Source organism: Medicago sativa, chromosome 1 (genome assembly GCF_051527215.1).
Source record: "Medicago sativa cultivar Bolivia chromosome 1, Bolivia_mono, whole genome shotgun sequence".
NCBI classification, from domain to species: Eukaryota; Viridiplantae; Streptophyta; class Magnoliopsida; order Fabales; family Fabaceae; genus Medicago; species Medicago sativa.
Window position 1 is genome coordinate 67,345,246 of NC_140749.1, and position 18,107 is coordinate 67,363,352.

Consider the following 18,107-nt stretch of genomic DNA (forward strand, 5'->3'; position numbering starts at 1 on the left):
ACAATGAACTATAGACATCATCGGATCTTAATTGTTAAGAACCTAAACCGGCGATGAGAACAGATTCAAATCCTCCCGAGTTATAGATCTTCTTAGTATTCCTGCACATCTTTTTTATTACTCAAGTGATTATATATTACCAAGATTCATCAACAAAATTTCTTCATCAATCTAAAAATGTAAATTGACACCTTCAAATCAACATACACTACAACTATTAACTTTTCAGAAGTAATTCAACTGCTAAAATTTTGCCTAAAACTTACAGGAGGTAAAGTTTGTTTATCCCTTATTGAGATTTGCTTTCTGAAACCTACTATAACGACAGGACCAGTGCATCTAGGCAAAAAAATTCTATTAATTCTAGGCGTAAACTGTAGAACAAGTTAGTTTACCCTTTACATATTTCACATTTTCACTATCCTCCTCCATAAAGCTTCCAAATTTCAAACACCATAGCAGGATTCAGGAAACAAAAGAAACATTTAGAACAGTCAACAAAATGAATTAGACACTAGTTGAGTAAAACCCCATTTGCATTTCAATAGAATTTATAACAAATCTAGATTCTGGAGTTGGAATGATGAGCCGAAACACTGACCATCATAACAAAACTCATTATACATACACATTCCAATGCCTAAATGCAACTAACTACTGAGAAGACTGAGAAGAGAGTTTCAAGCATTCACTCTGACACCTCCTAAGACATGTGTCATTCCAATTAGGTACTTGATGTTGGTTAATACAAACCGTACGAGCACAAGCTTCAGCACACGCGTCAAGATCAGACACACCACAAACAGTAACACAAGTATCAGGAATTGGATCTTTTGAGAAAGAGCCAACCTTGTTCAACATCCTCTTTGAAGTGCAGACCCTTTCACAAACGAAAATTTCATCAGAACTCCTTTCTCTTCCCCTTGCACTCTTCAACCTTTGCTCCTCTGCATTCCTTTTCTTAACTCTAAATGCTTGTCCTGCAACAACGACAGGGACTGCTGCCCCCAAAAGTGACCACCAAATATCTCCCATCTCTGATACTACACAACTTCAGCCGCTCTTTCTTCAAATTTATACACTGCTGAGCACAATCCCAACAAAACAAACAACCCAGTTACAGAATTTGAATCTTTACTTGTTAATCAATACCAACCACACAACACAATACACAACGAAATTTTTAAACTATATAACCTAAGAGACGGAGTTCGAATTCCCTCAATGACAGTTGTAAAATAGTCACAGTGCCATTGGTGCCACTTTAATTAATGATAAGAAACAATTTGGGGTAATAGTCGTTTTAGTCCCTGAATGTGTAACGAGTAATCACAACAGTTCCTCAATGTATCAAAATTTCAAAATAGTCAATGTGTACCTCGTTAGTCAAAATAGTCCCTGGCGTTAAAACAATCCCTCAATATTGACATTAAATATGACAATAAGTAAGTACTTGTAGATACCGATACGACAATAAGTAAGTATGTTGAAAGACTATATTAACAAAACATTTTAATGTAAGAGACTATTTTGACTAACATAGTCCACAATCCGGACTATTTTGAAATTTCGATACTTGAAGGACTATTGTGACTGTCATTGCACATTCAGCGATCAAAATGACGATTATCCCCTTTATTCCTTAAACTATATAAATATAATAAGAAATCCCTAAAGTATTTGAACTTAGTCAATTTATTCACTAAACAATATGAAAATTCATCACTCTAGTCTCGAACGTGTTAGTATTAAGGACTAAATTGGAGAGAAAATGTTAATTTAAGGACTAAATTGATAGTTTATTCTGATAACAATCTCCATTTCAACAAAAAAAAAAAAACACCCCACATGTTAATTTAACATTTGAAGCATTTATTCATAGGTGCATTTCATGAATTGATGAGTGTGTGACTAAAACATTGTAAAACACAAGTTCATGTAATGTAATGTAATTGAAAATTAAGAGAAAAATTAGGAGAAAAATTAGAATTGTGATTCGATTAGAAATAAAAAGTAAGATAGAAGGAAGAAATGGAAAGGAACGAAAATGGAAGAATGGAAGTGAAACTAACCGGCGGTGGCGGAGAAAGAGAAGGCGGAGTATCGTCTCTTTCGCTCTGCTCTGCGTTGTCTTTCTCTAAACCCTTTACCTTCGTATTTCTATAGCCCAATCAAAACTACAACTATATTTTTCTTTTACTATTTACACCCCATAAAATACTTACATACCCTTTTCACACAAATTATTTAATGTATTATCCCAAAATACCCTTTTATATCTTCCTTTTAACACTTAACATTGTATTTGATTTGTCTATGATTGGAGAATACGAATGAAGTATGTGTTGGCGGATGTTCCTCTCCGAGATAAGTATCCACAAAACATTTTAATTCTTAAGTCAACGAGAGCTGGTTGGTGTTTAGAGTTTTTTTTTTTTAGAATGAATTACGTATCTTTATTTGGTTTGGTAGGCGGTCCCTCTCATATAGGAGGTTGAAGTTGCCAATTGTGTGTAAGAGGAATGTTAGGGTCACACCCTCTAAAACACTCTTTAGACACACTCTCATCTATTGGTGCCACCTCATCACTTATTTTTGCCTTTTTGACTGGTAACCAGTTCTCCAAGTTGAAAGAGAAATTACTCAACAATTCACAACAGCCACCACACACTTCTTCCACTCTCTCCACTCCCTCTCCTTTTCTCCGACAACAAACAAAATCATACTCCACCACCTCATCATGTTGTTCGTCTCTCCTTCTTCCTCCAACAGAGCCTTCGTTTTCGAAAAACCGGCGTTTCAAGCCTCGTAAAATCTCCAGCGATTACAGTATCATATTCATCAGTACATACATAGAGCATCTGAACTATTTCTACCTCCCTTCACCAATTCACGTTTTCAAACCCAGAAGGAATTACAATACATACATAGAGCATATGATTACATTTTATTAAAATTAAAACAAATCAAATTAAACTATATATTCCATTTGATGTGTTAGAGGGTGTGACCATAGCATTCCTCTTGTGTGTAATATTGGTAGGCAGTTGTGGCTAACCCAACGCATTGTTTGAACAGCCATGTGATTGTGATTAGAAGACTAAGATTAACGTTGGTTTCCTTTCGTCTATTTCACGCCCTCGTGGTGGCTTTAGTGGTAAGTTTTTTAATCAAGCGTCTAGTAAAGACATTGTTGGAGAGTGAGCTCATAACAAACAATATGTTGCCGTAAAAATAGGAAAAAGAACTGTGTAGTACTACAATAAGCAAACAACCACACCAAAAAGCAACAAATAAACTAACACCACAATATAACAGGAAAAAGAACTAGTAACATCACACTATATCAATTAATATCATCTTCATGTTCCTAAATTTCTTGGATGCAGACGGGTCCCAAACTCTAAAAACGCGTGGCCATATTCAAATTAATTAGTTCTCAAGCTTTCTTTGTAGATTATACTCACTTTTATTTACATCCTTATCAGACTTGTCAATAAGTAGTAGTATAAAAAAAACATAGAAGAAAAGAAAAAAACAATGAAGGTACCACCACTACAAGAAAGCTTGTGTATTCCGACCAAAAATTTCCGAGGAACAATGGTTTCTCGCTAAAATTAAGGATTTCCGAGGAACTTTTTCCTCGGTATGTATAAGTCAGAATCTCTGCTCCTCCCGCATGCAAACTCAGTGTGGCGCGCTTTTCCAAGTTAAATACCGAGGAAAATGTTCCTCGGAAAATATGTTGTCATTATTAAATTCTTTTCAAAGCGTGTATGACCCTTGTAATGTATTAAACAAGGATTTTATATAGCATATTGCATAGTTTACAATATTGAAACTTAGAAAGAAAAAGAAAAAAAAACTGAACGTGTGCTCCATCTTCTCTCTCAACTGGGACACCATGCTCTCTCTCACCCATACCTCACAAAACCTCCATTTTTGAGCAATTGAAATTTTGCATGTATCTTTTTCTTCTTAATTCCTTCAATAGAAGCTAAAAAGAATCAAGGTGAGTTAACATTTTCCATTTTCGTTTTTGATTTTTTGCTGAACCCACAAAACCCTTTTTCCCCAAAATTCCATTTTTCCCTTTTAATTGAATTCCATTTTTCCCTATTTGTTTTCATGGTAACAAGAATCGCATGTTTTGTTTGTGTTTTCGTTCTTTAGGGGAGGTTCGATCTGTGTTGTTTTGCTGGCCGAATTTTGTCTTGCTGATATTGTATTTTTAAGCGTTTACTGTAACAGGAGGGGTTTTTGTAGTTTTGTTAGGTGCTGTTATGTTGGGGGCGTGAGGATGCTTTATTCTCCTGTGTAATTTTGAGCTCATCCCACTATCTTTGTGGAAGCTCTTTTCATATATATAATATGCTGTAAAAAAAACATAATCTCCATTGTTCATTAAAAATTGCTGTTAACACTTCTTCCATTTTGTTCATTATCTATGTTGTTGTTACAAACTTCTTTGATTTAGTTCCAATTATGTTCAATTTTGTGCATTATCTATGTTGTATTGTATTCAATCTAGAATAACCTCAACTTTTTAGTGTTTAATCATGTTTTTATTTTTATGTATTGTGGAATTGATGCAAAATTTGTGAAAAACTGAACAATAAGTTCCTGCAAGTGTGAAAGTAGTGAAAATTTAGTTTTTTTTTTTAGTGTGAAAAATTAGTAAAATTAAGTTGATTGAGTGTTGAGTTATTTGAAATTATGTTGTTTGAAATTTGAAAATAAAATTAGCGCTTTTTTGAAATTTGAAAATAATATTGGTGGTCTTTTAAAAATTTGAAATTCAAAAGTTTTGGCAACCAAAAAAATAATTTAATTTTTTTTTAAATTAAATACATTCCGAGGACAAAGTTCCTCTGAAATGCTAGTCACTTCAGTGACCGCTTTTCAAATGCGTCAGTCTGGGATGCAGCTGTCAAATCATTATTCCGAGGACATTTTTCCTCGGAAACAAAAGTTCCTCGGAAATTTCCTCGGTGATAGGATTGCAACCAACTATTTTTACACTAAGATATTTTTGTGTTATAAGAGAGGGCATAAGAGTATTATCCACTATTACACTTATATTTTTTATTTTGTTGTGTGGGACCATGAAACAAATTTTGTTTTTGTGAAACTTGTTATTGAAAGTCATTTTAAGGGGACCATGAGTGGACCTTTAAAATGAAAGACTATATCATGGGTTTCCTAAAAGTTTACGGTTTTAAGTCCTAAAAACAATTTCCTGTGTAAAATTTAAGGTAAGGCTATATATAATACATCAAATGAACATACTTATGTACAAAAGGTGAGGGAGTAAGAGAAAGAAAATAGATGGATGAGGTATCAAGGGACAGCATGATCCACTTGTTCCGTGGCGTGCATGCACGAGTTTGCAAGTTTATATATATGTGTCAAGTTAGGAGGTTTATATGCTTGTCCTATGTGGATTTACACCAGATATATGTCAAATGGAAAACACAGTTTTCTCACTCTTGTATGTATATATTTTCTTTTTTTGTCTTGTAGTTTTAAGATTTTTAACACATTATTCAAAAAAATTATAAGTCTACATAATAAGAGATAAAACCAACCAGTTGGTTTAGTTCGATCATTATATAGCTCATGTGGTAGTTGTGTATGTTAATTTTACGTTAAACTAATTCGAACCAAAAAAGAAAAATCAACAAGTAGGTTTCAGAAGTTCCCAGCTTTTTCTCTTACAATAAAATTGTTCACACAAATTCGGAATAACCAAATTGATCATCAATCAAACCAATATCAATTAAAAAAACAAACTAATATCAATAAAACTAGTACGAATCCTTCAAATTAAAGATTGTGTCTCATGTATAACAACACAATATTGATGTATGTTGTTTGCAAAGTGAAGTTTGAGACATGTAATAACGCAATTTCACTAAGGGTTTGACCAAGTCAAATACTATCACAAGTTAAGAATAAAAATTATATTTTAATAAAATATCGGTTCATGTTTTTCAATTAAAATTATGAGACTCAATTTATTTAAAACTTCGAAAATATACTCAAAATTTAAACCAATCTCTGCATATTTTAAAAGTTTTAAGAATAATTTAGCAAATAAATTTTCTTGGGATAACATCATGGAAATATTAGACCGACCCCTAGTGTAGCAAGATATATGAAGTAAGATATTTTATGTATGTTAAAGATCTACCAATCACATTAAAGGCTACAAGTATTTAATAATTGGGAACCTAAAGGAAAATATTGTGTATAACCTTTTCAAATTCAAAGTTGCTTATGCTTTGCTTTGATTGGAAGCCCAGCACAAGATTGGTAAATTTTCAAGAGTTTGAATTGTCATAATCAAGAAGTTTGTGCAAGATCAAGGTGAAATCTTGAAGACTAGTGTGTATGGGATCACAAACTAGGGTTCTTGGTTATCAAAGATTAAAATTGAAGGATTTGAAGAATTAGGAGTGCTAAATTCTTAGGTTGAGTGAATTTTCTTGTAGTCGAATCAACAAACAGCGAGTGTTCATAATTGATGATAAAGAAAATATGTTGTCTACGGCAATGGGACTAGATGTAGACTATTGGTAAAGACGATACATTTGAACTAGATGTATAAATTTGAGTGTTTTTTAGATACTCGGTGTTTAATTCAATTTTAGTTTGTTTAGTTTGAATAAGAGAAATTCTTTGTGAAAATTTTCTAAACTTTTAGACTTCAAGAATCATGTTTACAAATTCAACCTTTTCCATATGGTGTTCAGAAAATCATAATCAAAGAAAAGCAAAAAAAAAAAATCTCACCTGCTCACTTTGAAAAGAAAAAAAACTTCTAATATCACATAGCTCTAAAATAATTTTGAAAAAGCATTTCTGATGATACATGAAAAACTCTGCATCTATTCATCCCAACTCGTCCACTATCTAGATATGAGACATACATTCTAACACACTCCTTTCAAAACCCACCATCTCATTCCATAGGTAACAAAACATAACTTATAAAACTTATATTTCATTTTACAAACAAAATAATGGAGAAAAGAATGTAAATAAGTGACAAAAAAAACAACTTAAAATGGGTTAGAACTCTAAAAATGAGAGAGAGGGAGGGGAGAGTATGTAGATAAATTGGAAAAGGAATTGGTTGAAAATTTTAAATAGACTTGAGAGATATTTTTGTCAATTCAGGGAATAACCAAAATTCATTAAGTTTTTAGAGGAAAATCAATTAAGTTTATTAGCAAATCTCTTTTTAACTTTTTATTATTTTTCCTAAATAACAAATAAATTAAGTTTGTCAAAAACAAATAAATTAAGAGTGACCCCTCAAAAAAGAAATTGAATAAATAAATAGAGTGAAAACTCATATATGGAACAAAATACTTTTAGTCTCTTAGAAAAATTATTTTTCTTAGAAATAAAGAGTGGATATACATTGTGGCTAGAAAAGATATAGGAAACTTATTTTTGTCTAAGAATAAAATAAAAGAAACTTTTAACACACAAAAAAAAATGTTTCTAAGGATAATAATCAAGACAACTTAATATTTATTTATTTTGAACTAAATTAGAGATGTGTCAAGGTTCAGGTCATTAGAGAATTTATACTTGCAAAAGTAGTTTTTCTTGTAAAAGTGGGGACTTATATGCCAAACAGAATAGCAGTATTCCAACAAGATTACATTACAAACTATAAGATATGTACCAGAAATTAGTGTTAAAAAAAGGGATATGAACCAAATATTTTATAATTTACACTACCAAACAAAGTAGTAGTATTCCAACAGGATTATATTACAGAATATATACCAAAAAACAGTCACATGGTGCTAGTACAGTTTTGAGATACTTTAATTAGATGTGAAGTCTTCTTTATATTTCGTTACATCACAATTTTCGCACCACTAATTGAGAATTAAGTTCAACCCATCTTGGCCTCATCTTTATTAGCAGCAATTGTTTTTGCACAATATTCAAATATGGTCCCATCATAGCATCTTCTAACAGCTTCTTTAGGCACAAAACCATCTTCATCCCTAGCTAGAACATACAGAAAACCCCATTCCAATTTACCTGCAACCCTGCAAACATTCATATATGTCAGCAATTAACTAATTAATCAATAAACTTAACAATAAAATGATCACTGACCAGCCAAATGGATCTAATGCATTTCTGTTTCCTTCAGTCATGTTCCATAATTCTCTAAGTGTTAGCTTGTCAGGTACTGTAAGAGCATACTTGGTAAATATGTTCTCAAAATTTGCTGGTACAAAACTGCATGTCATTTCAAAAAAAGACATAGATAAATGTTTATTAGGGTTTATGGGTCTTGCTAAAGAGTGTCCGCCGTTTAAAGTTCTTAAAGAGAGTCCGAGGACACTCGTTAGAATATATGACTATTCAATTTAGCATCACTTACCGTCCTTCTGTATCATAGACTCCAGAGTCACTCCCATGTTTTGCTCTATGCATGTTGTGTATGTATATAGGAAAAAGAGGTGAAGGAAACCAGTACTGTAAACATTACAATTCTTTTATCAAGGCTTAACAAATGGTTAATTTTCTCAAGAGTCAAGACACTAAAAAAGTACTCACAGGTAGAGTGGGATAACTCATTGAAAGATTGATAAAAATGGCCATAAAAACTGATACAAACACATTAAATCCAAGAGCACGAAACCCTGAAAAGTTCTTTAGGTCAAGAATCATTCATCTTTTTGGAACATGTAGAAGCCTCAAATTGAAAAAAGGTTGGAAATAATCAAAAAATCAGAAGTCTTACCTGTGTAAGTTTCCCAAGGGTAAATGATTCCATTACCATCTTGATCAAAAAAAGCACAATGCTGTTGAAGAACAGTCAAATTGTTGTGCTTCTTTCCTGGTGTTCCTTGTGGATGGCTTGTATCAGGAGTTGTCAATGCTCTAGCCATGTCTGACCAAGTTCGTCACATGAAATGGAAAAAGAAATTGGTTTTGTAACAGAGAGAGAAATATATAAGTACATAATTTCATCAACAACCCATTTGGTCAATTGTAATTTTTTTTACTTTAGTTTGTAAATTTAGTTAACTCAAAATACAATTCACAAACAAGACATGAAACAAATTTTCACACAAAGGTATATATAGGATAGGATATCTCAAGTGTGTGAACTTGTGTTGTTAGAACTTTTTTTACCTTATTTTGAGGAAATGAATTTTTTTTTTAAAAATGAAGTTAAAGAATTGAAACTTACATGGCTTTGGAATAGAAGTTTCCAAGTCGCTTCTAACCCTTCTCTGAGCAGTAACAGGTGCATTATGAGCCTCAGTTATCATTGATTCCCTCTCCATTTCCACAGACATTTTGATTCCCTCTCCATTTCCACAGACATTTTGATTTGATTGTTTCTCTTTGTGTTAATTGAGCTTCTCAATGTGATATGCACCTGATTTTGTAACTATATATTATACTTTGGTTGACGTGTGTACAAAAAGTGGGGGGTGCAAAGAGAAAAATAGATGGAGAAAGTAGAAAGAGCCAGCAATGATCCACGTGTTACGTGGCATACATGCATGAGTTTGCAAGGTTATATTGTGTCAAGTTAGGAGGTGATACTTGTCCTCTGCTGATTTACACCAATACATGTCAAATGGAGTGACTATTATTAGCTTTTATTATTTTTTTATTGTTTCATTGAATATAAGTAAAAAATATTGTGAATTTATTTTACTTATTGATTAAATTTAATAAATTAGTGTTTAAAAAAGTTAATATATTAGTTTTTAAAATATATTTTATTTTATATATATGGTCCCTCTTAAAAATTAGACAACACAAAGTCTAAACATGAACTTCTCAAAAAAAAAAAAAAAGTCTAAACATGAACGGGGAAAAATGTGAACTAAAACTCACATACACTGGAGACTCAGCCACGCCAGTGTTTAAAGAATCAGATCGAGCACACCCAACACGCGATTGAACCCTACACGCAAATCTATAAAGAACGGTGTGAAGTCTCAAAATAAAATAAAAATTGTTTGTATACATGTGTAAATTTTGTTTTGTTCTCATGAATACAAAATTGAGGTCAAAAAATTATTCGGAAGTAGTCAATAGAAGAAGCAAATAAACTAGTGTTGTTGAAGACACAAAGTGGAGTTTTAACTTAGTCAATATATGATCTTAATTGGACACCTATTTTTAGTGGGTTTTATAAGTTTGATATTGATGCAGCATATTTAATAGAGGAGGGCCGATAACTGGGGTATTCGTGTTGTGTTGAGAGTTAACGAAGGTATTGACATTGTTGTTAGTTGTTGACAAGTCTTTTTATTATTAGATTCAACGGTTGGAGAAGCTTTAGCTAAGCGGTAGGCTTTAAAATTTGTGAAAGGCATGTCCTTTCTAATGTGGTTTTGTCGTTGAATGCTTATCAACAATCTTTCACCTACGTCGGCTCTATTATTGAGGATTGTAACAGTTTTAATTTATGTTTTCATGGTTTAAATTTTTTAAATGTTAAGTGTGAAGCCAATCCTATTATTTAACTAAATATGCTCTTTATAATTTGAATTGCATATGAATCGAAAAGATTTCACCTTGTATTTTTACGGTCTTAACATTTGATTTATTGTCAATTTCGTTAGTAAAATTGTCTTTAATGTAAAATAAATAAATAAATAAATAGATAAGCTAATTAAAATAAGAACTTATCTCGCCATAATTTTGAGCTGGAACAAGTTGAATACTTACTTGATTGATTCTCTTTGTTGTTTCATTTAGAATATCATTTGACATTTGGAGAAATCACGACTATTCATAATTGAAAATGATATGAAATTTTTTGCATTATTATTAAATTATTATAAACTGATTGCTCCACTTCCACAATATAACAGCTGATAAGTGGTGTGAAGATATGTTTTGTTGGTATGATGTTAAACCAGTTGTTTTATTTTTAACTGTGAAAGATTGTTACTTTTCTTAATGTTTTTCTTATATTTCAAGATTTAAGTAGTCCTACATAGAATAATTTAGAAAAAATTTAAGTCTTTATATACAACTATGTAATATAACATTGTGTACAAACTTCTTCAAAAAAAATAACATTGTGTACAACTATAACGAGGAAACTTCGCCTCAAAATTTGTGTTAGAATGCATTGTTTATAACATGAAATTAAACATAAGCTTCGAATGGTTAAGATTTTTTTTTTAACAATCAGAAATGAAGCTTATATATTAACAAACCAAGGAATCTTCAAAGTACAAGGTGTACCAAGAAGACCCCCAATAGTTACAAATGTACAAAGTTAGAAAGATTAGCCAATTCCCAAACAAGCCAAGGGATTTGACCACCACAAATGAAAACCAAATACAAAAATGACATTACTTGCTTTTAGCCACCAAAGCGAGTACCGATTTACTTTATCCAACAACTGATCAATGGAACTGCCTAAATTATTAAACAACCTTTGATTACGGTCATTCCAAATGATCCACGTACAAAGCAACCACACAAGATGCATGAAAGAGCGACGAGCTCTCAAGCAACCTGCTGAATGAGAAATCAAATTCATGTGTTTTCATATTCAATAGAGTAATCAAATTCATGGATTGCAACAAATTTTTTTGGAGGAAAATGCACATGACTTTTGTTTGATAGTTGAGCAGATTCAAATATGGTGTACCGACTAACCGAATTCGGTCTAGCCAAATAGTTAGATTCTCACATAAAAAAATTAGAAAAATTGTATCCAAAATTAGTGGGAATTCATAAAATGTATTCATAATATATACCGTAAATAGTACGATTTCATTCGTATGTTATTGTAAAAAAATTATTTTATTAAACTAGTCTAAAGATTCGAATAATGTGGGTTGTTTTTTAATTTTTTGCAAAGAAACAGACAACCAGGACAAAAACTCTACAAGATTGATGGTTTCACCTTGTCAAAAATAAAATAAAAAATTTGATAGTTTCACACTCAATCCTGTTTCACTTAGACGAGGATTTACCGTATGAATACCTTCATAAGTACTTAAAAGTTGTTTAAGACTTCTACCATAAGTATTTTTTATGTTGCTCAAAAAAAAATAAGTATTTTTTATGATTGACTTAATTGAAACAAATTTATGAAAAGAATGGATAATAAATATGTAATTCGTATTAATCTGATATCAATCAAGTTTCATGAGTTTTTTTTTCCGTCAAATATCCTAGTGTTTGAACTTCACACATTTTAAATGTGAAGAAATGAAAAGTCAGAGGTTTTGACAAGGGTCGTGAGTTTTTATTTATGAATAATATTGACATATTATTGACTATCGTTAGAATTGTTATAATTTAAGAACTAATTCACGGTGGACCAATGTGAGTGCAAAAAAGATGAGTTTTGGACATCTCACTTATTCAAGGGACATTGCATATTATATGCAGAGTCGAGGTTTGAACTCCGGACACCCCACTTATTCACTTTAAAAAAGATGAATTTCTATTCACTAGACTACTTGACAAAAAAACACATTACTATAAAACATAAAAATAAAAATCTAAAACAAACATGCGTCAAAGTCACATGAAGTATCAAAATAAAATAAAAAAATGTTTGTATACATGTGTAAATTTTGTTTTGTTATCATGGATACAAAAATTGAGGTCATAAAATTAATCGAATGTAGTCAATAGAAGAAGCAGAGAAACTCGTACGGTGTTGTTGAAGACACGAAGTGGAGGTCTAACTTTGTCAATATATGATGTTCATTGGACAATTTAATATTGATTCAGCAGGTGTAATAGAGGAGGGTAGATAACTGGGGTATTGGTGTTGTGTTGTGGTGAGAGATAATGAAGGTGTTGTAGTTGTTGCTAGATGTTGGCAAGTCTTTTTATTATTAGATTCATAGGTTTACAGAAGCTTTAGCTATGCGGTAGGGTTTAAATTTGCGAAAGACATGTCTTTTCTAATGTGGTCTTGCAGTTGAATACTCATCAACAATCTCTCACCTATGTCGGCTCTATTATTGAGGATTGTATTAGTTTTAATGTATGTTTTCATAGTTTAAATTTTTTGAATGTTAGGTGTGAAGCCAATCAAGTTGTCTATTATTTAACTAAATATGATCTTCATAATCTGGATTGCATATGAATTGAAAAGACTTCACCTTGTATTTTTGCAGTCTTAAAATTTTATTTATTGTCAATTTCGTTAGTAAAATTGTCTTTAATGTAAAAAAAAAAAATAGATAAGCTAATTAAAATAAGAACTTGTCTCGCCATAATTTTGAGCTGGAACAAGTTGAATACTAACTTGGTTTGATTCTCTTTGTTGTTTCATTTAGAATATCATTTGACATTTGGAGAAATCACAACGATTCATAATTGAAAATGACATGAAATTTTTGGCATTATTATAAACTGATTGTTCCACTTCCACAATATAACGGCTGATAATTGTTTGGAGACGTCAAGTAATCAAATATTGTTAAGACCTAACTTTTTTTTTTTTGAAGGAACGTTAAGACCTAACTTTGTGAAGTTAATCAAATTCATGGATGCAGCAATTTTTTGTGGAGGAAAATGCACATGACTTTTATGTGATAGTTGAGCAGATACAAATATACAGAAATTGTATCCAAAATTATTGGAAATTTATACAAACTATTTATAGTATTTTCTCAACAACAAAAAAAACTATTTATAGTATATACAGTAAGTAGTAAGATTTCATTCATATGTTATTGTAAAAAAATTATTTTATTGAACTAGTCTAAAGATTCGAATGTGATGGGTTTTTTTTTTTTTTGAAGAAACGAATGTGATGGGTTTTTTTTGGGTTAATTATGTTTTTGGTCCATACAAAATTGCGACCTTGTAAGTTTAGTCCTTACTTAATTTTAATAGTATTTTTAATCCCTACAAAAAAAAATTTACTTATAATTTTAGTCCCTGCTAAAATAAATTTTGTTTAATTATCCTTAAACTCTTAAATTTTTTAACGATTCTTTTTATACAAGTTTAGAACACTATGAAAGGTTCATTTACTAAAATCAATAATTTTTTAACATGAAATAAATTAAATACGAATTTTTTAAAACGACAAAAGTTTAAGATATAAGTAACAAAAATATGGACGTAGAAATCAAATTTTTGCGATATTTTTTCGGAGGACCTTTTAATAAGGTTCTTAACATGTCTGTAAAAAATTGTTGAAAAAATTAAGAGTTTAAGCATAAATTAAACAAATTTTGATTGAGTAAGGACTAATATTGAGTGCAGAAATTTTTTGTAGGGATTAAAAATGCTATTAAAATTAAGTAAGGACTAAACTTACAAAGTCGCAATTTTGTAGGGACCAAAAACATAATTAACCTTTTTTTTTAAGGACGAATATGATGGGTTGTTATTTAATTTTTTGCAAAGAAATATAGGCAGCCAGGACAATAACTCTACAAGATTGATAGCTTGATAGCTTCACCTTGTCCCAAAAAAAAAACTAATAGTTTCACCCTCAATCCTGTTTCACCTGAGGATTTACCATATGAATACCTTCATAAGTACTGAAAAATTGTTTAAGACCTCAACCATGATGTAGGTCGTTTCTTAGTGATAGATGGTAATGACGTGTACTCGTGAGTTTAGCTTAGTTGGTATGGATAATGCATAATACTACCTCCGTCCCTATATATAAGACCATTTTGGTAAAATCACGGGAATTAAGAAAGTGGATATTTGTATTAAAGTTGTTGGTAATTACTACTCCCTCCGTCCCTTAATGTAACCCCCTTTTGTATTTTTCACATTTCTTAAGAAAAGTTGTCAGTGTAATTAATGTGTCTGTTTTGTGTATTAATATTACCAAATTGTCCTTTGTTTGTATGTGTATTAAATTTGACTATTCATATTTCAAGACAAGTTAGTAGTATTAATTAGGGGTATGTTTAGGAAAAAAGTAATAAATGCATCTAGTAATTTGAAAAGGGGGTTACATTTAGGGACAAAAATAAAATCAAATGGGTGGTTACATTAAGGGACGGAGGGAGTATTGTTTTTACAATTTTAGTATTTTTAAGAGAGAGAGTTAGTTTATGTTTTCCATATGTTATTTATTGCTAATTGAAGAAAAAGATGGATGATAAATAGGGGCATGTATGTAAAGAAATAATTAATGTAGTTGGAAATAGCAAAGGGGTCTTGTAAAAATGGACAAAAAAATTCTCAAAAGGGTCTTATAATTAGGGACGGAGGTAGTATATGCAAGTTCCGAGATTCAAACCCCGGCCACCACAAAAAAAAATGGTAATGAAGTTTGGTAAATATGAGAAGGAACGGACAATAAATATGTAATTCTTATTAAACTAACATCAATTAAGTTTGGTAAACATGAGAAGAGACGTTAGTTTTTTTTAAGTCAAATAGTATAATGGTTATATTTACACACGTGTGGAGAAGTGAGAAATTTGAGGTTTAAACTCCAATCTCTGCACATAATGTCAAAAACATTTTGAACTACATTTTAAGTCAAATAGTATAATGGTTGTATAATTATCAGTATATACAAATTTGATAATTTTGGCATTCATATTTCATATCACAAAAGTAAGATGATCTAACAAACTGCATCAAATAATTTTAGAATATGTCCCCGTGAGCTTAGCTCAGTTGGTAAGGACAATGCATAATATATGCAAGGTCTGGGGTTCGAATCATGGACACCACCAAAAAAAAAAATTAGAATATAATGTAATAATAAATATGGATTAATGATTTAAATAATATAATATAAATTACTCCCTCCGTCCCTTAATGTAACCCCCTTTTGTATTTTTCACATTTCTTAAGAAAAGTTGTCAGTGTAATTAATGTGTCTGTTTTGTGTATTAATATTACCAAATTGTCCTTTGTTTGTATGTGTATTAAATTTGACTATTCATATTTCAAGACAAGTTAGTAGTATTAATTAGGGGTATGTTTAGGAAAAAAGTAATAAATGCATCTAGTAATTTGAAAAGGGGGTTACATTTAGGGACAAAAATAAAATCAAATTGGTGGTTACATTAAGGGACGGAGGGAGTATATTACTTTCATTTTCTATATTTAATAAATTATTATTTTGTGTTCCTAAAGAGTTATATGAATAAATATTTAAGTTTTGGACTTTTGTTTTATCAAAAAAAATGGACTTTTGCATCATGTATTTAATCTCTATAATTGAAAATTTTGAGAATTTGACTTTTAAATTAATAAAATTGTAAAATAATATCTGCAATTAAAGTTTTTATCACTTTAATTCAACAAGTCAATTTCAAGGATTTTTTTTTTGTTACAAAAAAGGATAGATTATTATAACAAAGAAAGTCAATTTCAATTATAGTTTTTTATCACATTAATTAAACAAGTCAATTTAATCACATTAATAATATCACCAAAGTTTATTTTAACCTTGTTGCAACCAAAGTTGTACTCCCTCCAGTCATTATTATAAGCAAATTTTGATTTTTTAGGTTCACTCAATAAATTATGTATATGGTCTATATTATAGACTACAGACATCATTTATTGAATGAATCTAAAAAGTAGAAATTTGCTTATAATAGTGACGAGAGGGAGTAGATTATTATAGGCCAAATACCTCCCTGGGTCCTTTAAGTTTCACGTTTGTAACAGATAGGTCCTTTAAGTTTTTTAGGTAACAGATAGGTCCTTTAAGTTTCTAAGGTTTCAGATAGGTCCTTTAAGTTTCGAGTTTGTTTCAGATAGGTCCTTCATATCAACTCCGCTAAGGACCTATCTGAAACTTTAGAAACTTAAAGGACCTATCTGTTACCTAAAAAACTTAAAGGACCCATCTGTTACAAACATGAAACTTAAAGGACCCAGGGAGGTATTTGGCCATTATTATAACAAAGGTAAGAACAACATCAAAAAATGTGGAGTTATCTTAATGAATGTAAACGATGTTTTTTTTTTAGGGAAAATGTAAACGATGTTGTAATTAATATTCTACAAACTCTCGTGTTGAGTTTAATTGGAGACAAGAGAAAGAGATAATTTATACTCTAACTCTTTAGTCTACCTTAGAGTTTTTTTTTTACCAATTTATATAATAAATTGATACTTTTATACGAAATGTGATTGATCGAGGTGGTAAGGAATTTAAACTCTTTAAATATATGGTAAAGACATCGTATTATATATGCAAGGGTCGGATTCGAACTTCAAATTCCCCACTTATTCATCTTAAAAGTGAATTTATAGCCACTGAATTATTTGAAGAAAAAAGAGTTGATACTTTTTTCCTTGCATGCTCTCTTTGCAAGAGATAATCCTATTTAAAAAAAAAATCTATTTCAATTAAGATATTAATTTCATTTGATAATCCTCTCAAAAGAAAAAATTAATTTCTTTTTTATTGGTGTAAAAAATTAATTTCATTTAATAAAATAATAAATGAAGACCCAATTTAATACTTAATTTCATGCAATTTTCTCGCAATTCAATTTAATTTTTGATATTGTTCCATTCAATTTTATATAAAAATGAAATATAAAAAATCATGTCAACAAAAACCAATGTATTTAGACCAAAATTTTGATGAAATGCATTAATTTTTTCTTATATATAAGATTGGATGTATTATCAAATTAATCTTTCACATTTTCAAATTAGTTTATGGGTCATGTTAACTTGTGTCCTTAGGGCACAAGTTAAGAAACTAAAAATGAAATTAAAAGATAACTTTTGCATTGAAAATATAAAAATTTTAAACTTATAATGCAATAAATGCACAATTCCCAAGAAAAAGTTTCTATGTTTAGTTTTTAAACTTGTTCCCCAAGTGCACAAGTTAACATTTCCCTTAGTTTATTTAATACTCCCTCCGTCCCTTAATGTAACCACCCATTTGATTTTATTTTTGTCCCTAAATGTAATCCCCTTTTCAAATTACTAGATGCATTTATTACTTTTTTCCTAAACATACCCCTAATTAATACTACTAACTTGTCTTGAAATATGAATAGTCAAATTTAATACACATACAAACAAAGGACAATTTGGTAATATTAATACACAAAACAGACACATTAATTACACTGACAACTTTTCTTAAGAAATATGAAAAATGCAAA

General features: G+C 30.5%; 2 protein-coding genes across 3 annotated transcripts; both read right to left on the reverse strand.

Moving 5' to 3' along the window:
* Positions 1-518: 518 nt before the first annotated feature.
* Positions 519-2,205, reverse strand: LOC146956627 (thionin-like protein). 2 transcript variants are annotated; one of them, XM_085730075.1, is made up of 2 exons: positions 2,073-2,205; positions 519-1,081 (listed from the first exon to the last, which is right to left on the reverse strand). In XM_085730075.1, the coding sequence occupies exon 2, from the start codon at positions 1,033-1,035 to the stop codon at positions 655-657; it is 381 nt and encodes a 126-aa protein (XP_085586201.1). In that variant the 5' UTR covers positions 1,036-1,081; positions 2,073-2,205; the 3' UTR covers positions 519-654. The 2 variants fall into 2 exon arrangements, with proteins under 2 accessions (XP_085586201.1, XP_085586209.1); XM_085730083.1 differs by having other exon boundaries at positions 519-1,084; positions 2,073-2,151.
* A 5,519-nt stretch (positions 2,206-7,724) lies between these two features.
* Positions 7,725-9,409, reverse strand: RD20 (Caleosin-related family protein). The gene is made up of 6 exons (XM_085730099.1): positions 9,233-9,409; positions 8,780-8,929; positions 8,593-8,678; positions 8,417-8,511; positions 8,146-8,271; positions 7,725-8,075 (listed from the first exon to the last, which is right to left on the reverse strand). The coding sequence occupies exons 1-6, from the start codon at positions 9,339-9,341 to the stop codon at positions 7,916-7,918; spliced, it is 726 nt and encodes a 241-aa protein (XP_085586225.1). The 5' UTR covers positions 9,342-9,409; the 3' UTR covers positions 7,725-7,915.
* Between the last annotated feature and the right edge of the window lie 8,698 nt (positions 9,410-18,107).

Excerpts from the sequence above, each read along its gene's own strand:
- LOC146956627 (XM_085730075.1), bottom strand. The coding sequence starts at position 1,035 with ATGGGAGATATTTGGTGGTCACTTTTGGGGGCAGCAGTCCCTGTCGTT.
- RD20 (XM_085730099.1), bottom strand. The coding sequence starts at position 9,341 with ATGTCTGTGGAAATGGAGAGGGAATCAATGATAACTGAGGCTCATAAT. Across the intron at positions 8,272-8,416 it reads GTCTATGATACAGAAGGACG|TTTTGTACCAGCAAATTTTG; the intron begins GTAAGTGATGCT and ends AATGACATGCAG. Across the intron at positions 8,076-8,145 it reads GCATTAGATCCATTTGGCTG|GGTTGCAGGTAAATTGGAAT; the intron begins GTCAGTGATCAT and ends GAATGTTTGCAG.